Genomic DNA, 23,850 nt, shown 5'->3' on the forward strand with positions numbered 1-23,850 from the left:
TTAATAACAGCGCTCCCTGAGATGCGTCAACACGGGCGCTGTTACCAAGGCGAAGACGCCTGGGAGGAAGAAGAAGAAGATTGTAGCCGCGTGTTGCCAAAGGAAGGCGAGTAGTTTCAGCCCGCTCTCCCCCACCAATGCGTCCGCTCTGCTCCCACCAATGTGCTGCTCTCGCCCCACCCCCTAAAACCGGTAAAATGGGATTGTGCATGTTATGATTACCATGCACAATCAAACTGCTGTATACCGTCATACCGCAGCAACCCTAATCAGGAAGTTTACAAAGTTAATTTAAGGAGAAAGTCATTATATTGTAATGTTATACAAACACTCCAAGAATAAAACGTGAATACTAACTTTAGTCATATCACGATCCATCTTCACAACTTTCTCCATGTTGGCCCCAGTCCCGAGACGGAATGGTCGCCCCTCTGAGCTACTATAAAACATAAGGGAAAATTGCAAAAACTGTGAAACAGTAAAATGTTAAAGTATAACTTGCGTTACATAATAGAATTTCTGACTAAAAGAGAATGTGAGCTTCTGTGTTACCTGAGCAAAGGCTGCAGGACTTCATGAGAGGACTGATCTTCTCGTTTGTGGATAAAAATGGATAGTTTACCATCCACAGCTTCACTCTCCTCCCCAGAATCCTTGTCCCCTTTCTGGGAATTTTTTGGACTAGCTTTCGATAAGCCACTATCAGGCTCAGAAGCAGTGGGGGAGAGAACTGTCTGGCATCCTGCAACAGAACAGAAGAGCCTGATCACAATGCAAAACACCGAAAACATTACAAACGATGGTCAATTTATTTCTCAACCCATACATTTAATAGGTCTCATTTCTCATTTTCCACTGAATTATCCAGTTTCAATTACAGATATTTAACATCCAATTAAACCCAAATTTGAGGTTTTAAAATGTCTGAAACACCTGCTGTTTACTGGAAATTTCAAGTATTAGTTTTGGCATTGCATTTTCAAAAATGTGTTTTAGTCTGTGCTTACCTGCAGCTGTACTTAGATCTATAAAAATGTAGGACAAGCTTCTGTCTCAAAGAGAGGGTCCTTTAAGATTCCACTTCCTGTGAATTATAAGCCTACAGTAGGCCGTGCCATTATCTTGTGTAGAGAACTGAATGAGGATGAGGTAGGTGCTGAACTATGCAGTGATTAAACAAATAAACTATTTTTATGCAAAACACTTGCCACTGCCTCTGTCACCACCCTTTATAGTTTACAAACTGTCAGCCATGTTTTTTTTACAGTATTACTGGGAAATGTAGTCTGTTCTTCCTACTTTGGAGTCACACGTTCACACCTAACTAACCCGCTGAACATACTGAATGCAGGAAGATAGATACAGAGCACTAGCAAACACATCTGACTCACAGAACAAAGTATTTTCTTCTATCATTTTGCTTCTATAAGTGGTTTATGTTCCCATTTGCGATTGTTCAATTTTTGGTTTACTATGGGTTAAAGTGACACCCAGGCCAATTTTTTTCTTTAACAGAGTGAGGCAAAATAAAAATCTACATTCTCCAGAATCAGCAATAACCTATCCTCATCGTAACCGAAAGATGATAAAAAACAAAGTGCCTCTGTCAGCATTTCAAACTGCCCAAAGCAAGGGCACAAGTCATCAGTGTAAGGTGTAATGCTAAAGCACAAAAGCAGCGCTGACATTGCTGTTACAAATCGGAGATGTCTGCAGCCTTATCATACCAGTGATTAAGGAAACGATTCACTTTGGTTATGAGTCACCTGGAAAACCTATTCAGGGATTGGGATACCTGGGCTCTTATTCAATTTACTTTTTTCTCCTTGGAAAAATGTTTTCATCTTCTGTTTTAAATAACTTTTCAGCACTCTGCAATTGAAAAAGTACAGTAAAACGTATTCCAAGTATTTTCTTGTGTGCTGGTCGCTTAAGGGGCATATAATTGATAAGGTGTGAAATCTTAGGAGTAATTGAATAAGGGCTCTAATCTACCTAAGCTTCTTGGTTAGCCTTGATCAGCGATTCAGAAAAATATTAATTATTATTCTTTACTCAATGACACAATCACTAGTGCATAACTACCTACATCAGTGATGGCTAACCTTGGCACTCCAGCTGTGGTGGAACTACAAATCCCATGAGGCATTGCAATTTTCTGACTGCTCTAAGCACAACTCAGTGATGCAGAGGCATGATGGGATTTGTAGTTGTGTCACAGTTGGAGTGCCAAGGTTAGCCATCACTTATCTACATGTATTCAGAGTCAGTAAGGTTAGCCTCCATAATTGTATCTCTCTCTAAAGCTGCTGATTACATAGCTTGTGCAATAGTGAGGGAAGATAAGTGACCAGAAAGAATGTTTTTTCATGGCCGTACTTTTATCAGGTCACCTGCTAGGTACAAGGATCCCAGGGCTTTAATCAAGATAAAATAAAAATGGTTTAAAATTGTTCCTGCTAAAGCCTCATTCGAATGTAATAGTCAGTTGCTGAAGAAGCTAGTATTTCTCTATTAATTATGGATTACGTCTCTTTCATACTAGCAATGTGTATGTACTTTATTATTATTATTTATTGTATTAATAAAGCGCCAACATACTATGCAGCGCTGTACATTAATTTCCGTTACAGACAATATTTAGGGGTGACATACAGCAAAATGACAATACCTGACTTGTAGAGATATTAACCATTATTATGCCATCATTCTGTATAAACCATTTTGGAGCTCTCCATTATTATTTCCCTGAAGTATGAATGTACTGACGATTACCTGGAACCACATAATCAGCTAGCTTAGCCAGAAGCAAGGATGCAATCTTAGAGGCTGGGTCACTGGGATCATCTTGCTCGCTGTTCAGAGATGGTACAGAGTAGCTCCATGGAGGAAGCTCCACATTCTCACAGTCTTCCACACTCATGAGCGGCAGAGCAGCACGGCACAGCTGAAGGATGATTAGGACTAGTTTTGGAGATGGACGTTGGTCCAAAAGCAATGATAGAAGCTTAGAGACACAAGCCGGTTGGCTCAGTATTGCCTTCCCAATTTGACTCCTGAGTGGATAAATTAGTACATATATTATACATAAAACCTTATCGATATCATCAGCTCTTTACATTTCTAAATACCATATACCAATACTCTAAATGCATGCAGCAGTGGAAAATATTTCAGTTCTGACTAGCATGGAGGTGTTATTGCTGCCCATGTTTCCAGCAGCATGGATGTCCATATCTCCATGTCTGTATTTGACAGTTGTCATGGGGAAAAAAATAAAGTAAATTCCAAAACGTGTTCTGGTTGTCACCATAATCCATTTTGGAATTTAAGTCAGTGGTGGTTCACTAGCTAGAAATAGAGTGCCTCCAATGTAGTCCCTGACAAGACCAAAGGGACCGCCCATCGTTATTCTAACTGCCCATCACTGATTCTCAGCTGTGGTCAAGTATCCTACAAGCCCATAATAAATACCATTTTAATTATCGACTAGCTTTGGGTTCTCAAGTGTTTCCAGGGAAGATTACTAAATTTATAATGAAGATTAGGTCATTGCTAAAGGATCCAAAAATAACAGTTGCTTAACCATGCAATGAATTTAGTCTGCACATTCTCCTCAAAGACATTTAGCTTTCCCTTATTGTAATTATTTGTCTTACCACTTTTGGTAAGATAGCACTAGTGATGTATGTGTACAGGTCCTCAGCCTTATCAATTACTTGTGATCTCAGAAATGAACTAATGTAATAATCCCTAGGTGAAATACTAGTAATAACAAATAGTGCATGCTTTGTCGTTCTTTATATTTAGATTACATACCTAGAATACATGTAGATTTATAAAAGTAATCTTCTTGATTCAAAAATGAAACCTGGATATCACCAAAGACCATTGCATTTTCAGTGTCTGTGTCAAGAACTATAGATAAGATGATATAGACAAGATGTCTATATTTAACTATAGACAAGATGTTGAACAGCGTGTTCCCAAAAACAATGTGGTGATGGGTTGATACTAAAAAATGTTCATGGCCAAAACAGTCTGAGGGCACCACAGCAAGTACTTTAGTATTGCATGGAACCTTCGGTCTGTAGGTTGGGCACTGGGCACAACAAAGACAAAATTACATTCAAAAATGGCAGATTCATATAAAAATATTTCAACCTATAAAACGTCCATCTTTATTATTCTTTATTATTCTTTCACACAAACACTGGGTACAAGATCGAGCGCTTGCTCCCATTACTGCAACTAATGCAGGTTATGATTTGGTGTGCAAAGCCATGGCACACTGAACTTATGAATAAAATGAAATAGTATTCCAGTTACCTAGAAAGGTCATTAAGAAGACTGAGAACATCTTGTAACGCATCATTCCCAGCTGCCTGGTTGCCACAACATTCTGTGGCTCGTGCTAGATGGTTTGTAAGAAGAGTCGACACCTGGCGAGCCAAACCTGAATGGACAGCCTCTGTAGAGCCTCCTTCAGTATGCCAGGTTGAAAAAAAAATAAGTACATAAAAGTTATTAAAATAAATGTTTGAATTGGAAAGGTTTACATACATGTTACACAGCATTTAAGTCACACTAGTATAAATCTAAAGATATAAAATAAAGCAATCATCCACATTTGCTTGTTACAGTGTCTATATGACTGGATGCCACTGCACTTGAGAACAGATGCACTACTGACCTTCTTCCTTCTCCCATTCTACACATCTGTTTGCCAGGACCTGGAAGGCTGCCCATGCCATAGTTGCCACTTTCTGCTTCTTAGTTTGTTTTTCACTTGAGCTGGATTCTGCCTGGTTGCTCAAGCTACATAACCTGTCCATGAGCTGAACCAATCCACTACGGACCAGACATTTTTCTTCACTCCTACCAGGTTAACAATAATATAAAGATAATCAATACAGGTCAGTAAAAATTAGAACTTTGCAAGTACAGCGATAGTCCTGTGAAATTACATCTACAAATAATGGGCTATGTATGCTCACTGGTATTATAACAGCTAAACTACACATTATGTCAATTCAAAAAGCTATAGGAACAACCAATGTGTAGACTGCACCCACCAAAAAAAATAAAATGATTACGTGCTGAAGATCAGACCTTCTTGCCCACGGAGGTAATCCAAAAGATGATACAGCACTGTCCGTTTTGAGTAATTTTAGCTCTTTTGTTCAAGTATTAATACATGGTTCATGTATAGAACTTGCAAAAGGCTTACACACAATGAAGACGCCGTTTCGGGAGGAGAGTCCCCCCCCCTTTTTCAAGTCAGTGCAACCTCTGAAAACCATCAACTATCCTGGACCATATATACAGTAAGGCACCAAATCCGGAGCTAATCGGAATATAAAGACAGGGAGTGGCCAGAACTCTTATGGGCATGACAATGCTGAACAAAAACGCTGGACCTGATGGGAAACTAAAAACTGCCAGTTCCCACCAACCAGGAGCAACTAAGTGAGCAGTGGCGACCAATGAAAAAATACCAACAAAGTGGATTAATTAAACCAAACAAGCGAGGGGGGCTGATATCACACTGATGCCTTGTTGCATTGTGGGAAATAACAGCTGTTTCTAACTGCCAAAAAAGCAGCATCTCTCTACAGTCATCACCTGCCAGCAGTAAAGATGTCGCCATGTGATAAATGTCGGAATGTAAATTAAGCAGAGGAAAGACTTTATAATGGGCAAACACTGACAAAAGCATGTATAAATAATTATTGTAACAATTACGGTAAGTACTTTTTTCCATTAAGTTATTTTCACTGCAGTTCCTCAAACCATGTATAAATACTTGAATAAAAGAGCTTGAATTACGGTACTCAAATGGACGGTGCTGGATCATCTTTTTGGAGCTTCATTTCACAAAGCTATCACATCATACTGTTTTAAAGTCAGGTTTCTTATTTTAAGAATTCGTATGGTATTTCACTCATTGTTTTAAGAAATCATGTAATACTTGAGACAATATTTTAACGCACACTTGAATATGTGACATTTTGAGATGCATATGAGGACATACAGTACTATACCAACTTACACCCTCCTGCCTTTATCTATTTTTTATGTTTCTGAATTGAAAGAGTTAATAGAGCGGAGTTATTTGTATGCAAGAGCTGAAAAGTTTAAATGTTCATTAGCTGAATGAACTAGATTTTACACCACACTGAAATGGCTGCTGTGAGATTAAATCGAACAGCTTGAATTGAGCTCTGCCGCTCATAATTGAAATGACGAGTACAACTTGCTGGGGGTGTGTGTGTGTTTTAACTTAACCATTTTGTCGCCTATGGCTGCGCAGTTCTCTCGCGTTCTATGTCACCCCCATGCCTCCTTCGAGGTTAGAACTTCAAAATGATACAAAGCAGGGATTTATCTATGTCTAAGTATCGCATGTTGTCTACCACCACATTGATTTACCTGGTGTAAGGTATGGTACATAGCAGGCCAATACTGTTTGCACACGCAATGGGATAACGAGCACACAATGATACAACTGAAGTCATTGTCTCCCCAAAGGCTTCTTGAACTTGTTCCACCATTCCACCACATGTAAGCTCTTCTATCCTGTTTGGAACACAATTGTTTATATTCGCCACATGATAAATGGTCTTTATTAACAGACATATTTACAAAGCTATAACACATGAAAAGTATCGCATTATTACAGACAAATACTTTTACGTATTAAAGGAAGACTTCTTGAGTCACTGCATCATAGTATGGGTGGAGCTGCTCACCGGCCAGATTCATACTTAACTTTCCTATTGCATTTTCAATATCTGAGTTTTTTTTATAAATGCATGTGTGCCAATCTCTTTGATTTTCTTGTTTAAATGTAACTTCAATGGAACCTGAAGTGACAGAAATATGGAGGCTGCCATCATCATTCCAACATTGCCAGTTGCCTGACTTCTGTGCTGTTGCACTGCGAACAATACTTTAAAGAGGAACTTTAACCCAGGATTGAACTTCGTCCTATTCAGTAGCAGATACTCCAGTTTTCCCACTCTTCCATGATGAGTCTTTACCTTTTCTCTGTTAGTTCATCAGGGACATCTACGTGGCTGATATTGTGGTGAAACCCCTCCCACAGTGTGATGTCAGAGCCATGGCCTTAAAGTGGATCCGAGGTGAACTTTTACACATTGCATAATTGTGTTCCTTTCCTATTGTTTATAGGGCATTCCTCAAGCCAAATACTTTTTTGTTTTTGTTTTAATACTCTAATTCCCTATATACTAAATAAGCCATGCCCACAGGTTCAGAGAGCCTTGGCAGTAGCAAGGGCTCATGGGAGCTCAGTCTGGGCAGGAGGAGGAGGAGGTGTTACTAGCCATTGATTTCAGAGGCAGAGGAGGAGAGGGGATTAGGCTGATGACTCAAGATACAGATAAGCCTGTCTCTAGGTAATGTTTACAAACAACATGGCGGCTGTCATTGTATCATCGGAATAAATAATCATACTCTATTTAAACTGTTTGCAGTTAGCTTTGCTGTGTAAACCATCTAAACTTTAGATGAGATATATAGACAAGTTACTTGTTATAGTTAGTTTTTCATCTCGGATCCGCTTTAAAGAGAACCAGAGACGAAGCATCCTCATGTATGGTTGGAGAGGTGCCGGGGGAATTGGGCAACATAATTTAAAAAAAAAAAAAACACTCAATTAAAAAAATCCCTCCCGCGGACGCAGCCACTTAAACTGCCAGGGAGGTTAATAGGTGTGAAGAGATAATGGCAGTTGGTGCTGTCCTTTTTTTTCCTCATCTACCAGCAATAAAGATGACGATCTGCAGGCTCACAGTAGATCAACTAACATGAACAAATTACATGCATCAATCATTTCTTTATATATCTAACTCCTCACTTTGCAATGTATTGATTTCCCTCCCTCCCACCACCCAACCCCCCCCCCCCCCCTCCCCTACTACCATCTAGTTCCTCGTTTATTACTCCAGTAGAAAACAAACATCCGGGCAGCAGCAGTGTTGCAAAGATTCCACTTATTTCATCCCCACCAGACAGAATACACAGAAAGGCTAGGTCTCAACCTATGTATTCTGTCTGGTGGGGATGATAAAAACAAGTGGAATCTTTGCAACACTGCTGGTGCCCGGATGTTTGTTTTCTACTGGAGTTAACATACTGCTGTTTTCTGGAGGCACAGTGGGTGTATCACTTAACCTTGCCTAGGCTGCCAGCTTTACATCTAGTGCCGATCATAACTTTCTGTACTCTGCTAGTTCCTCATTGAGTCACTGGCCAGAATGAGCAAACATATCAGATAGTCTGAGTCTGGTAGCTGCATTCTCGTTGGAGGCATTGTGACTCAAAAGCAACTAAAGCCAAAAGCTCAGCATGACAAGCAGACAACTGGCACTGTTCATAATTGAATGAAAATGTCAGATCCTGTATTCATCTCATTTCAGTTTCCCAGGCTGTGGAGTCAGTACAAAAATCCACCGACTCCTCAGTTTAGGATTCCACCGACTCAGACTCCTCTAATTTGCATATAACAATCTTGTTGATTGAAAGTATCACATCAGGCTTTATTCTTACAGCATAGATGTTATTTAGTATATAAGAGATTCCTGTCTACACATTATATATACTGTACAGTCACAATCAGATATGTATATCTGGCTTTAAAAATACGGGGACTGCTTTATTGAAGCAGTACAAGTAACTAATTTTGATTGGTTTATTTCATTTTTGTGGACTAAGCACAGCTATTACTGTATATATAAATTATTTATGATGACTATTATCTGAGAAATAAAACATTTTATCATATTTTCTATTTTAATTACAGCTTAAATTCATTAGGAGTCGGTGCATTTTTTTCCGACTCCAGGCACCCAAAATTGCTCAGACTCCACGACTCCGACTCCACAGCCCTGCTTTCAAGAACTGAATGCATTTACAGATATCCCCATAGGTGTGCCTGATGCACGTACAGAGGACATGCTACAACTGGACAGCTGTGCATGTGTGTCTGCAAGGATTTATAAAAATTCTAATAATCGTTTTGGCAAGGCTTACATGAATCTCACAAAGGCACACACCATCTCCCCCATTCAGTTGCTGTAGGAAGCCTTAGGACAGTGGTGCTCATGCATGTGCAAGGATTTAAAAAAAAAATTCTGATAATTATTTTGGCAAGGTTAATATGAATCTCACACCATCACTGCCCCCCCCCCCCCAGCAACGGGTGGAGGACTCCTTTGATAAAAGTAAAAGAAGCCTTCCTACCTTGGACCTCCCTGCAGCACCATTGTCACAGGACCAACCAAATGTGTGACTCCTCCAACCCGAACGGCAGCAGTCAACAATTCTCGCATGTGCACAAGTGCTTGTTTACGTGTGTTGCCACGGCGCCACCTTGTCTGTGCGGCAAGCAAGAAGCTGCTGCTTGACACCTGAAATGAGATTAACATGAGTTTGGAATGGTTAACCATTGTACACAAATACAAGTGAATCTGAGTACAATAGCATACACTTTAACTCTCTGCAAACAGATAACATATGTAGCTAAGCGACTTTTGCGCCGTGAAGCTCTTTGGATTTTCAGGTTGGGTACCAGATCCTCACACAGTTTGAATTCACGGTGGGACCTGGCCTTGGCCACAAAGACTTCGATTTGGTCTCTTCAGTTTCCCCCCTTGTTACCTCTTTTTGTATTTAGTCTGTTGCTCTAATTTTTACAGCTTGTTTTATTTTATTTTTAGCGTTTAACTTAATGTGTTATTCGTTTTATGTGAGTGTTTTCTATTTTATCATGCATAGACATTGTACTGAATATTTGCATGATTAGTGGAAATGTGAATATCCCTTCCTGTGTGGAGTTTCTTTGAGCACGCCCACTCTGGGAACTTCCTCGTGTTGGATGGCCCACTCCATGGAGGAGGGTATATAGGCTGAAGGAGTGCCATTCTTACACCAGCTACAATTAAGAACCAGTTAGGTTCAAAACATGTCAGTTGTATGATATGATGACTGTGGATAAGTCCATAATAAAGTAATATAACTTTTTGTGGACACTGTGCGGACCCTCCTTTGTTTGATATTTGTCTTTGGATTGGCTATCCTGGTCCTGGCACTGCCCTGAAACGCAGTGAGCGGTTTCCATTCACATTTTTGTTCCTGAATCTGAGAACAATAGCATCAACTTTAATTCTCTACAAACAGATAACAGGGTATAACCACTATGATTAATGTAAAAGCCATCACTCTTACTTACCGCTTGGTCTGGATTGGTCCCAATGAAGGCAAAAAGCTGACCCAACAAGACACTGTATGTCGGCTTATCTCTGCTGTCTTCGATAGCCAGAGATTGAAGCAATGTGAAAGAGCTGCTCCTGTGACTTGTAACATTTCGCCGCCTGGAGAATTAATCAACACAAAATCTAAATATTGGCTTCATGCATTTGAAACAGACCTGAGTTAAACTTTACTTTTAGCGTCTAACATTCTCCAGCAGTTTTGGCCAAGAAAAAAAAAGCAGCTATAACCAAATCTCAGGTCAAAATGTTCTGGGTCAAAATAATACTAACAACTCTTTAGAACTTAAATCACTACTTCTTACAATAAGAAATAATCAAATATCTGCTCGTTTACTTGGTGGTCCATACTACACATGTGTAAAGAAAAAGTGAACTCTACCTTGAATTAGATCTGTTAAACTCCAGGTCACTGTTGCCAATCATTTCCAGGTCAGAAGGCGCTGACATACTGCGTAGGAAAACCGGCTGACGCATCGCTTGAGATATTGCTTTCGCATCAGATGTTGATTTACATGCTGGAAATTAACCAGGTGCAACAATTACTTTAATTATAAAGGGCATTTCAGTATGCAAAATGAATGAATAAAACAAATTCCAAAAGGTTGCAGCTTGTGTACAAATGATGATTACCACAAACATTTTCAATTAGACTTGCAACAGCATTTACTGGGATTATACCACCTCTGACGGTGTTGGCTATATTACTGGCATATTACTTTTGGCATGAGCTTTTGGCCACTTTATCTATTTCTCTTATCTGTGCCCAACATTGTACTTCCAATACCTAGAGATGAGGCTAATCTTTACCTGTTCTATTACAGCAGAAGGGACAGCCAATCCTATCCTATAACTTCTTTTATTAGAAACTATGACTATTCTTATCCTACACTATCCCCTATCCCTCCACCAACCCTGTAGCAGGCACCCAAAATACATGCTTAACCTCAGATGTTGTGCTCTTATTTGGCATTCTCCTCTAACCTGCACTGATCTTGCAGACCATTAAGAAGAGACCACTTCACAAACAGGTTGAGATTAGCAGAAAAAAATAAAAGCTTTGAACTGTTCGGGGCCTTTCACCCAGCCAGCGATCTGTTTTGTTTTTGAAAAAGCTTGTGATTTTCCAAATGCAAGTACAGTAAAGTTACAATTGGAATTTTGGGAATACGTACATACTGAATGCATTTCCAATTTTCTAAAAAGGCAATTGTAGTTCTGCTGCATTTTTTCTGCACTTTGATTGAGGCCAACATAGTGAAAATCGCAAAATGCAAAACAAGTTTTCATTTGGATTTCAAGATTTTTGATGTGAAATAGCCCTTAAAGTAACCCATCTAATCCAGAATAAGAGATGAAACCAATGGGAAACTTGACAAGGCAGAAGACCAGTTATGCACATTTGAGCATCTTTTTTCAGGACATTTAAAGAGCATCAAGCACATTTGTTGGCCTGAAAAGCTAATACTTATATGTATGCAGGATACAAGCAGGCATGGTCTAAAATAAACCTATTACTGCCATAAGAACCTGCACTGGTAAACTAAGGAAAATATTATTATAGGTAAAAAATGCAAGGCAGTACCATTAAAGAGAACCCGAGGTGGGTTTGAAGAATGTTATCTGCATACAGAGGCTGGATCTGCCTATACAGCCCAGCCTCTGTCGCTATCCCAAACCCCGCTAAGGTCCCCCTGCACTCTGCAATCCCTCATAAATCACAGCCTCGCTGTCGACACACAGCGTGTCGCAGCGGGCTGTGTTTTTCTCTATAGTGTCAGTCTGCTGCTCTCCCCGCCTCCTGCAGAACTCCAGTCCCCGGAGGGACGGGGGCAGGGACCGGAGCTCTGCAGGAGGTGGGGGAGCAGCCGAGACTGACACTACAGATGTAAAAACAGCACGCACAGCGCAGCTGTGATCTATGTCTGATTGCAGAGTGCAGGGGGACATTAGGGGGGTTTGGAATAGCAACAGAGGCTAGGCTGTATAGGCAGATCCAGCCTCTGTATGTAGATAACATTCTTTAACACACCTCAGGTTCTCTTTAATGTGGTGAAAAGAGAAAATAGGGTGAACGACCTACAGGATTTATTTTCTGATACCTGGTGGCTCTGTAGGTGTGCCAGAGATACTTCTAGTGATGCCAGATTGTGCTGCAATTGTGACATGTAACAGCAACTCTGCTCGGTTCATTAAACTCTTCACAAGTGTTTTGGTTTTTGCCATGGGATGAGACGGCCTCTGTATCAAAGAATTCACCTCTTGGAAAAACTTCTCCCTGATGAAAAAGTAAAGATTAACGTACAACAACTGCTTTCAGTAACAAAGTTTTAAAGCAAACCTGTGATCCATGTATGAGCTTTCCATACTGTGCAAGTACGTTCCACACATGCCCAGTAGAACAAAGCGCCCGTGCACAAGAGGCTTCATTCTACTAGGCATATGTGGACCTCTGTCACGATTGCCCAGTACAGAGAACTTCATACTCTGATGAGAGCCTGGAGCCTACAAGCTATTGTTAAATATGTTTAGAGGGACCCAGCACTGGAACAGTTGGAGTGTAAAAGGATTTGGGGGCCTCTGGACTATCCAGAGGTTTCCCACTACTGAGGGAAGAATCTCATTTTTAATCCAATCTTCACTTCATGCAGATTTAAACAAACAAAACAAATGTAATTAAAGTAACACATTAGCCACAATACAAGTTCTTTGGTGTGTTAAGTAACAGCAGTCTCATTTATACAGCTCACAGAATCAAGAGTTTGTATGAAGGACTGAAGAAGGTGGATTGAATTTATAGAACAGCAGAAAATATTAGAGATTCAGGCTAGGAGCCCACTAGGCAGTGCTGAAAACCACACTTTTCTTCATAGTGCGTTTTTTAACGTTTTGGTGTACGTTTGTGTGAGTTTTTCATGCCGTTGCATTTTTATTTCAATATTTTCCCTTTATCAATAAAGAAAAAAAAAAACAGTATCATATTTAAAAAAACAAAACAAAATAAAATGCATGTAAAAACGCAGTCCTCCATACATTATGTGCATTTTACGTGCATTTTTGAGAATTATGCAACAAGTTTTGCATTTTGAAACACACATTGTAAAGTGCACATATATGCGTTTTCACATGCGTTTCATAGCCTTTCATTATGGGTAAAACCGCTGGCATTTTCCACAACTCTAGCAATTCTGTCTAGTGTGCCACTAGCCTAAGGCCCTGCTCAGACTATGTGCATTCCTAGCCGTTTTGAGGGAACGCATACGGGTACAATATACGCATAGAAACGCCTATCAATGCTTTTCAATGGCCTCGTTCACATGTATGCGTATGAGACGTATACGTTTCTTATCCGCACTGCTGCACGCAGTTCTGTGCGTCACACACAGAAACATACGCAATGAAAGTCTATGGACGCGTATCAAAAATGCGTACTATTGCATTTAGCGTACGTTTCCCTCTGCGGTTCCCATAATTTTTTTTTTCCCCGGGTCATGTGTGTGTGCAAAATGCAACAGAAAACGCATTTGAACACAAGAAAAATGCATGCGTTTTTAAACTTGCGTTTCTTTGAATTTATACGCGTTCTACAAACGCTGACAGTCTGAACAGGGCCTTAGTCTTCTGTATAGGAGTGGGATCTCCAATGCTTAAAGTGTGCCAGAGATGACATGTAACATGGTGAGATAGACCTGTGCATATACAGTGGCAAATATACAGACACTTATGCTGTGCTCCTTTTCCCTGTCTAAAAGAGTTTATAATTAGCTATGGAACTGACAGTTTTTCTCCAGTCAGGACCTAGTTGGCTCACTGGTAACAAATTACAGCTATAAAAAGCTTTCCTAAGCAGAAACCTGGGCTTTTTACTGTGAGGGAAAAGATAAAAAGGTCAATAATCATGTATTTTCACTCGGGAACTCTTGAGACACTGCAATTGAGCAGAGACTACAAAACATTAAATCTGCTTTGTAAATGTTTACACATAAAATAAAACCTTGAGATATCTAAAAGTGTCATTTTAGGAGTAGGAGGACAGATCCAATTGTTTATCTCAGTTTATTTTCGTCTCTGGTTTTTAACATCTCTGGTCACTTTTAACAGAAGCCTCCACTCCATATATTCAAACCCATCATTACTGAATGCATTCCAATGTTTCATTTTTATGTTTGTGCTTGTTGAAATTTACCGAAAATGTCAGAAGTGCCTGATTGACTATTAGACTCCTATGTGTTATGCTAGGTACACACCATAAGATAGTTTGGCAGATAGTTTGATCGATAATTTCCATCATGTTCGATCTTATTTTCAGTCGTTTTTCTGATCGATTTCTCACAGAAGTGAAAGCAAATTCATAAGAAAAGATCAGAAAATTGAAATCTAATTGTGTGTACCTAGCATAAAGCCCAATCTACACGATACGATTCTTTGTACGATTTGATTACGATGCTATTTACGATCCGATTAAATCCAATATGTCCGATTGGGATTCGATTCAATTCGATTTGCCATTGCAAAAAAATGGCAAATCGAATTGAATCGAATCCCTATCGGACGTGTTGGATTTAATCGGATCGTAAATAGAATCGTAATCGAATCGTACAAAGAATCGTATCGTGTAGATTGGGCTTTACTCCAGAGTATATCTGCCCTTTCACTATCTGCCTCATTGTAATCCATCTTTATCAATCAGTTTAATCTCTTTAAACACCCACTTACCACTCTCAGCAATGCAGATATAATTAGAAGTTTACAAAAGGCGGAAAACCCACTGAGGAGCTCTTCTCTTACCTGAGAGATAAAACCATATTCTCGGGATCACCTCCATCAAACAGTATTTCTTTCATCGAACACAAAAGCTCCAGTTCTTTAATTTTACTCTGGGGGTGAAACAGCAAATAAGGCATTGAAAATGGAGCTGCAGTTGAAGAGTAATTCAGGAAAATAATTCAGTGATATAGAGAAAAGATCATGCATTAGCTTTCTGCCAGTTTCTGTACCTCATTATAGTGATAATCATAGAAGAATGGAGCATTGTTCTCTAGCTTTCCATTTAAAGCATCCTCTACTTCATTTTGCCATTTCTGTTCCAGCTCAGCAACACTCTATACAAAAGAAATCACAAGAGATATTTTAGAATCAAGACATTTCCAAGAAGAAACCAACAAACACTATAATATGATCTAAATATGTCCTAATCTGCTTAATAAATGCTATGTGCAACTGATTTCTATGAACTACGGGCAACATGGTGGCATAGTGGTTAGCGCTCTCGCCTTGCAGCGATGGGTCCCAGGTTCGAATCCCACTATCTACCACAGGGCACTATCTGCATGGAGTTTGTGTGTTCTCCCTGTATCTGTGTGGATTCCCGGGCACTCCGCTTTCCTCCCACATCCCAAAGACATACAGATACGTTAATTGGCTATCCCCTAAATTGGCCCTAGACTTTGATACAAACACTACATGATACATACATAGACATTCTGAGCCCCTTTAAAGAGATAGTTAAGTGACAAGACAATATACTCTGAACAGTGCTGTGGAAGATGGCGGCGCTATATAAATACTAAATAATACAAATAACTACTGCTAGGCCTGGTCTCTGAGGCAGACATAATGATGCAAATCCAAATACCCATGCCGTGCCAATGCAACTTTTATGCAGACCCCATATCCGCAAGTACCAAATAAGCATTTATAATTTACATCATACATGGTACATTTGAAGTATATTCTCTGTGCATTGTTATACTGCCTATAGATCCTTGGTTGTTACAAGAAGATATGGTATCTGTGTAAATATTAAAATGTATTGTCCTGTACTTCAAACTGCATAAAAGGAACCCTAGACGTGAGAACTATGGAAGCTGCCATATTTATTTCCTTTTAAACAATACCAGTTGCCCAGCAGTGCTGCTAATCTTTGAGGTCAGTAGGGTCTAAAACACATCTGAAACAAGCATACAGCTACACTTGTCAGATTTGTCACAGACCTCTGATCTACATGCTTGCTCAGGGTCTATGGCTTAAAGAGAACCCGAGCTGGATTTCTGCAATCAATATTAGGACACAGAGGCACATTCTGCATACTATCACCAGTCTCCTTGTCCTTACAGTGTGCCCCCAGGCTCCCCCCGTGCTCTGCTGTCCCCCCTTATAATAACCGCCATGCTAGCGACACACAGATTGTCGCTAGTCGGCTGTTTACATTCAGGCTGGAAGTCACCGTCGCTCCTCCGCTTCCTCTATAGCGCGGCTCCCCGCCTGTGTCCCTTCCCTCCCTGCCTCTGTAAGCCGATTGGAGGAAGCTAACGGAGGCTGGGAGGGAAGGGACACAGGCAGGGAGCCGCGCTATAGAGGAGGCGAAGGAGCGGCGGTGACTGCCAGCCTGAATGTAAACAGCCGACTAGCGACAATCTGCATGTCGTTAGCCTGGCGGTTTTTATAATGGGGGACAGCAGAGCACGGGGCGAGCCTGGGGGCACACTGTAAGGACAAAGAGACTGGTGATAGTATGCAGAATGTGCCTCTGTGCCCTAATATCGATTGCAGAAACCCACCTCAGGTTCTCTTTAAAGTATTAGAGACAGAGGATCAGCAGGACAGTCAGGCAATGTGCATTATTTAAAAGGAAATAAACATGTTAGCCTCCATATCCCCCACATTGGTCAAGTTCAATTTAATCAGACAGAACCTTCCAAAATGACAATACATTAGCACTCAATTACAATTAATGAAACAGACACCCTTGCGTAAAGGTGGGTATCACCAGTATGACCAGCACAATATCAGGTGATGTGATCACTTTAGTGACACGTCTGGTTTAAAGTGGACCTATAAAACTTATTATAAAGACCCAGCAAGCACAGCCGGATTTCTAGAACATCCACACAGGTGCTGCTGCTACCCAAGGTAGCAGGCAGACATGGGAAAGGGATAGCTACAGGTGGAGCAGAAGGTTGAAAATGGTGAACAACACATGGAAGAAAGGAGCTGCTGCCGAAGGAAGCTGTACATCAAAAAAGAAGCTGTAACACATGAATGCTCTATATTGCATCTCATTCTCTTACAGTTCCCATGCAAGGAAAGACCTGATGAAAGTTTCTGGGAAAGTTTTTTAAATAAATTAAAAGTACCACTTCATGGCAAAACATAAAATAAAGATTGCGAGTTAAAATTAATTATATATGCAAAACTGGCATGAACAGGATAGATCCACTTTTAAGACAGATAGCAAATGAATAAAACAACCCTAGGTCAACTGATGCAAAGCCAGTGGAAACGCAACACTTCCAAATAAGTCAAATTCAAGACCATTAACCACATCCAGTTTGAGTCACCTTAAATCAATCAGGATGTATAGATGTGTCCTGTCAAGCAGCAATGCATGTGAGCACACCCGATGCCTTTTCATGGCGGGATTTAAATGTCGGTTATTTGCGAATGGGAACGCGTGTTCCCTGAGCCAATAAAAGTGCTCAATGAACATGACTCCAATCAGGAAAAAACAAACAAACTGAAAGTAAACCTTATCATAAAAAAGTAATCCAACGCTTCCTGGTGACCCAGGATTGTGTACAGCACCATCTTCTGTCCAAAAAGTAAAATAAAAAATACATAAATAATTACATTTGTTACAGTTAATAGCCCCTTCATCCCCTCCGCCCCCCCCCCCTTTCCTGTAGTTACCCAAATTAAACATTTAAAAAAAAAAATGAAAGCATTTAAGGGTATATCACTTATTGTTGCAAATAAGCGCTTGTAATTATTAATGGGGTACAAATTGTAAATAACACCCTTTTATTTCCAAGTAATATATTGCTGCCATACATTGTACTAGGGACACAATTGAAATACTGTAATATCCAGAACACCTGGGCAAATAAAATGTGTGGGTTTTATTTACAGTAGCATTGCTTATTTTTAAACTATAGGGGATGGAATTGGAGAAATAGTATATTTTCCCCCTTATTGTTCCCTTTAAAATGCATAGAAAATAAAGTAATTACTGAAAACAAGTGACACCCCCAAATAGCCTAATTTGTGGAAAAATATTTTTTTATAAATAGCTCATTTACAGTAGATGTGATAAGTAGCAATAAAGTTAATGGAGAATGAATGTGAAGAGCACTGAAATGTGAAAATTGCTTGCATCCTTAAAGAGAAGGTCTGAACAGATTAAGAAAAAAAAAATCTACTTACCCGGGGCTTCCTAAAGCCCCTGGCAGCCATCCTGTGCCCTCGCTACAGCTTAGCATCCAGCCAGGGGGCCCAGGGTCCCCTCCGTTGCAGATGCCGACCTTGCCAGGTTGGCATCTACTGTGCCTGCGTGAGAGTCGCTCGTAGTTGCGCTGACGTGGTCTAAAGTGTACTGTGCAGAACACGTCGGCTCTGCCGCGAGCAGCTCTCGCGCAGGTTCAGTAGATGCCAGTCGGCATCTGCAACAGAGGGGACCCCGGGCCACCAGCTGCTTGCGGAGCTGCTGCGAGGGCACATGATGGCTGCCAGGGGCTGGAGGAAGCCCAGTGTAAGTGGATTTTTTTGTAAAATGTGCTTGCATCTTTCCTTTAACGTGAAAACACACAGCCGACTAAAGTAGTTAAGGAGATTTTACCAATATTAAGATTAAGGCTGGGAACACACTTGTTTGCATCACGTGTTTAAAGCAAGTGCAGGAAATGCACACACAAAAAAAAATAAAATAAATCAGTTATCTGCATTTTGTTATTTAACATTTCAAAAATGTGCAGCATGTTGGATTCAGATAAAATGCTTCCCAAGGTTTTCCTTTGTGTTTTTCACAAAATAAATGATACTATATTTGGCTCCATTGAAAAGGGAGTTTATTAAAAAAAAAAATGTGCAAATGCATGAAAAACGCAATCACAAACACATACAAAAACGCAAAATGCAGAAACGCACACTGCAGAAAACTCATGGTTTACAGCACAGACAAGAGCGTTCCCATCCACAGCCATCGTACTGATTTTATACATGGCAACACCTGCTACTTATTTTGTTCATTTTTACCTGTAGTTGTCTCTCCATTGCATTTAGTTTTTTAAAGGTTTCTCCCATGATTTTACACAGCAAGTCGTATTCCTCATGGTGTTCCTCCCTGTATTGATAGTTTATCAGAGACTGAAGGGCGTCCACCAAATTCAAGTGTTTAATGACACAGGACACCACCATCTCTTCCATGACATCAGGCTGGATCACCTCCCTGAACAGAAATACAACTGTATTATACATGTTAAGTGCATGGTGCAGTAACGCTTGTTGGCTTGGAAGGTTACAATCAGTACACTAGTGGTAACAGTTCATATTAGGGGTCAGATTGGTGGATGAAGTGCACATTTACACTGGCCAGCAACCAGTGATCTACCATATACTCCTTAACAGCTGAGGCTATACAGTGTGGGTATTCACAGCACTGTACTGTACAGGCATTGCATCCTGGCTGTTCACACCAAATTAGTTCATCCAACATGTCAGCCTCTGTATTTCCCAAAAACTGTAAATCTGAAATCAGGCTCCCAAACAGATACTGGTGTGTCAAGACTGAACAATATAAAGCCTTGCCATCCTATCAGTGCTGTAATAAAGAGATCTACTGAGTCCCAGTGGATCCCACTATTAGCTGGACTTTTGAGTGGGGAGGTTTGGCAACATAGCTTTTTTGCACCAGCCCATTCTCTACTGCTTCATCAGGTATAGTGAATGCATAACTGCAGAGAACAAAAAGCACACGTAGGATGGAGGGTGTGCTGGTCCAAAAGCTGGACCCAAGTAAAGCCTCGTACACACATACGAACACCTGGTCAATATTGTAGGGCCAACGCTATTATGCTGCTATGCAGGGGGAAAGTGAGAACCATGCTCTCGGCCCCCGATCAGCTGACACAATCCACAAGGAAGATTGCTGGCCGAGGTACTGGCAGCCGCTGTACACATGCTACATTCTCGGCAGAGGCGGTCAATATTGGCGGCCTTGGCCGAGTTTCATCAACCATGTGTATGAGGCTTTATATTTTAAACTGACTTTGGGAGCCTCAAAGGGTGGTAGTGAGAGGGCACTGTGTTTTTGACACAGATGGCATAATTTTGAGACAAAGACGGGTAGGATAATTATACAGGTTTAAGGAATTGAGAAATTGGGGGGGGGGGGGGGGAGGGGGGGAGATGCTTGTTGAGGGGCTGTGGCTAAATGTATTAGAGACACAGGATCAGCAGGAGAGTCAGGCAACTGGTATTATTTTAAAAGGAAAAATCCATATCCTCAGTTTAGGTTCTCTTTAAAGGACAACTGAAGTGAGAATAATATGAAGGCTGCCATATTTATTTCCTTTTAAACAATGCCAGTTTCCTGGCAGCCCTGCTGATCTATTTGGCTGCAGTAGTGTCTGAAGAACACCCGAAACAAGAATGCAGCTAATCCTGTAAGATCTGACAAAAATGTCAGAAACACCTGATCTGCTGCATGCTTGTTCAGGGTCTTTGGATAAAAGTATTAGAGGCAAAGGATCAGCAGCTTAGCCAGACAATTGGTATTGCTTGAAAGGAAATAAATATGGCAGCCTCCATATCCCTCTCGCTTCAGTTGTCCTTTAAGAAAAGCAGACATTGTGCTAAACTGACAATCACATCCCTTGGCAACAACATAGCAGAAGATATGGTTAATCGTATTATCAGCCTGCATGCAAGTCAATGGTCCACCTTGTCTTGAAGATCTCTTACTTTATACTTGGCCTGAACTGAGGTCGTGCTCGGCCAGAGATTTCCCTCAGTTTGATCATGATCCCTGGAGGCAGCCGGATTCTGGGCAGCTCAAAGTAGTTGCCTGCTGGCGGCAGCAGAATGTCAGAAGGATATGTGAACTCTCGGTCCTCGTCTATGGTAAGCGGCAGAGGAGATGGACTTGGGGTGAGAGCTGGAGATAATGCACCGTTTGCTTCTACCTGCCACTGACATCTTAAAAGAGACAAAATGCAATGTTATACTAAAGCTACATAGAATGCATATATCTAGGTCAGTTATGTTCAGTTCAAGAAAAGAAAGAAAAAAAACTTATTTGAATATAGGACTAATTCATATTTGCCATATGCAGCCAGATGATGGCAGCCAAGTCAATACAGGTTGGTAATTTACAGTCTGCTGCTATGATCATATGGTCTCACACTATCACAGCATGAAAACACCTCCCATCCTAAACTGCTGGAGGGCTGGTACTACTCTGTTCAGCTTCTTGAATTCAAATTTTAAAAGAAAAGTGAATTTTCAAACAAACTAACCCTGCCTGCTCAATAATGTGATTATAGTGCATTACATATTTTATCACTTTGAAGAGATGTGAGAACCTCATGACTAGCTATTGTTTACACACACTTTCAGTCTAACTATACCATGCATTAGTACAGTGTAGTCTGCTCCTTGCAAACCCAAACTTACCATACATTGCTTAAAGTGCGCACAGGTAAACTATTAGCATCACCCATCCAGATCAAGCTGATCCTGCAGGCGGCCCTGCGGAAAAAGATCACTGCACAGGCATATCACTCTGCTATACTGCTGTGAAGTGTACTATTGCCTGGGGAGGTAATGCTGCTACAAAAAGCCATGAATAGTGCAGAAACTACTATTTACAGGACACAATGGCCCATATGCAATTAACTTTTTCACTGAGTTATCTCCTAGGAGATCATTTTCATCTTCTCTTTAAACTAACTTTTCAACGTTTTACAACTGAATAAGTACCAAAAAGTACCATCAAATGTATTTTGAGCGTTCTCTTGCTTGCCGGTGGCTTAAAAGGCATTTTATGACAAGTTATGAAAATATCACCTAGGAGAAAACTCGGGAGAAAAAGTGAATTGCATATGGGCTAATGAGTTCTGGTGTACAAGCAAACATTGCTGGAGAGGGCAGCACATGAAAATAACAGGCAGCCGGCAGGTGCCGCTCTAAAGCCTTTCTAAAAAGCGTACTAAATGTAATGACGTAATTAACAAACATTTATGGCGCAGATGGAATAAGTAAGCAAGTGTTCATTTGCTCGTGGCCAGCAGGACACAGCATGGTGATGAGAAGGCTGCTCACAGTGTTGCTGGGCAGCGGAGAAGAATACGCATACAGAGGGAATCACATTGGTGTAGAGTTGGGTTGCATGGGAAGACGAAGTAAAACAGCATAGGGCTGCAAGGTGGGCCACATACAAGGTAGCTTAACAGTGAAGACCCATAGGGTCACTAAATAGGGGCAAATGATAGACACTATGAGGTTGCTCAAGACAAAGGGACTGCAAAGGGTAACGAGGAGCACAAAGAGCAGACATGCAGAGGGACATAATTTCCACCCTGACATCCGCCATGGCTAAAGGACCCTCATTTACTAGTGAATTATAACTCCAATACAGATCTGGGGGTTATTTTTAGTTGATTCAGTACAGTAATGTGTACAGTACACATCTTTCAAACAGGGTTGTTTTAGGCATGTATATTATTTGGTTTCTCCACATACACTTACCTCTGTAAAAGCTTTGATCTTAGAAGATCATGACATGTCAACTCTTCTTTTGTGATTTCTGGACCATTGTAGAGTATTCTCAGCATGGAACAAGCCAACACAGATAATCCCAGAGCCAGGTCTACCAGGAATGGTAATCCACCAGATACATCCTCAGAGGACTCCTGCAGGGGGGAAATAGAAACTGCTTTTCTATACTAGTAAATAATGTTGGTTTCCAGCAACATATGCACAGCACATATAAGATAAAAAGTCGCAAACAACAGGCTTGACTACTTATCCGAACAGGACATACCTGTGCCCTGACAGTGCAGGAGAACCCCCACATTGCTTTGTCTGGTGTGTTGTGCTCACGGCCGCTCCTCATCTCAAAAGAGAATGTGACAGTATCGCCCTCTACCTGACAACACAAACCAAACAACCATCAACAGGCTGTACATTATCAAGGATAACAGCAAGGTAACCTATGAAAGAACTACGGCCTAAAGAAAACCATTATTTTTAACTTTCTCATAAAACACCAAGCACTTTGCTCCTTCCCATGAAAGAACGTGAGAAGTATCCCAATTTACCCGCGCAAACACAGGGCTTAGTTTAAAGTTTGGAATTAGGCAATTTAGAGTTATTTGTTAAAAAACACAGTAAGGGAGTGTTCAAACTTGTAATGCACGCACAACACACATTTTCCTGTTCACCATGAGCATTTGTCTCAGTTAAAATGTTAAATGAACGTGTATGGGAAAACGATAGATTTTTTCCACCATGTAGAAATCACATTAGATGTGAACAAGCATACTGACTTACAAGTGCTGTCAGATATACTGGAAATTTCCGTATGCAGGGAAAATGCAATCTTTTGAGGCCCCTTTTACTCTTGTCTTGCAAAGCTGCATTAGGGCCCTTTTCCACTGGCTGCGATCCGATTCAAAAAGCGGATCGCAGCAGTTTTTCTAATCGCTAGAGCACCGCAATAACATGCAAATAGCGGTGCTCATTTTCCACTATGGCGCTTTTGATAGCGAATTGTTTTTTC

General features: G+C 40.7%; 1 protein-coding gene across 2 annotated transcripts in view; it reads right to left on the minus strand.

Moving 5' to 3' along the window:
- Window positions 1-23,850, minus strand: part of HECTD4 (HECT domain E3 ubiquitin protein ligase 4) — a 218,182-nt gene that overhangs the window by 64,077 nt on the left and 130,255 nt on the right. For both annotated transcript variants that reach the window (XM_068245864.1, XM_068245855.1), the window contains exons 23-38: window positions 23,113-23,217; window positions 22,818-22,981; window positions 21,033-21,266; window positions 19,326-19,518; window positions 15,293-15,397; window positions 15,084-15,172; window positions 12,398-12,573; window positions 10,678-10,813; window positions 10,256-10,397; window positions 9,268-9,434; window positions 6,433-6,579; window positions 4,694-4,878; window positions 4,330-4,483; window positions 2,776-3,056; window positions 553-742; window positions 358-439 (exon numbers count right to left, since the gene is read on the minus strand). In XM_068245864.1, coding sequence (XP_068101965.1) covers window positions 358-439; window positions 553-742; window positions 2,776-3,056; window positions 4,330-4,483; window positions 4,694-4,878; window positions 6,433-6,579; window positions 9,268-9,434; window positions 10,256-10,397; window positions 10,678-10,813; window positions 12,398-12,573; window positions 15,084-15,172; window positions 15,293-15,397; window positions 19,326-19,518; window positions 21,033-21,266; window positions 22,818-22,981; window positions 23,113-23,217 — 2,550 coding nt within the window. The remainder of the gene's footprint in view (window positions 1-357; window positions 440-552; window positions 743-2,775; window positions 3,057-4,329; window positions 4,484-4,693; window positions 4,879-6,432; window positions 6,580-9,267; window positions 9,435-10,255; window positions 10,398-10,677; window positions 10,814-12,397; window positions 12,574-15,083; window positions 15,173-15,292; window positions 15,398-19,325; window positions 19,519-21,032; window positions 21,267-22,817; window positions 22,982-23,112; window positions 23,218-23,850) is intronic.

The sequence above is a fragment of the Hyperolius riggenbachi genome, chromosome 1 (assembly GCF_040937935.1).
Source record: "Hyperolius riggenbachi isolate aHypRig1 chromosome 1, aHypRig1.pri, whole genome shotgun sequence".
Lineage (NCBI taxonomy): Eukaryota > Metazoa > Chordata > Amphibia > Anura > Hyperoliidae > Hyperolius > Hyperolius riggenbachi.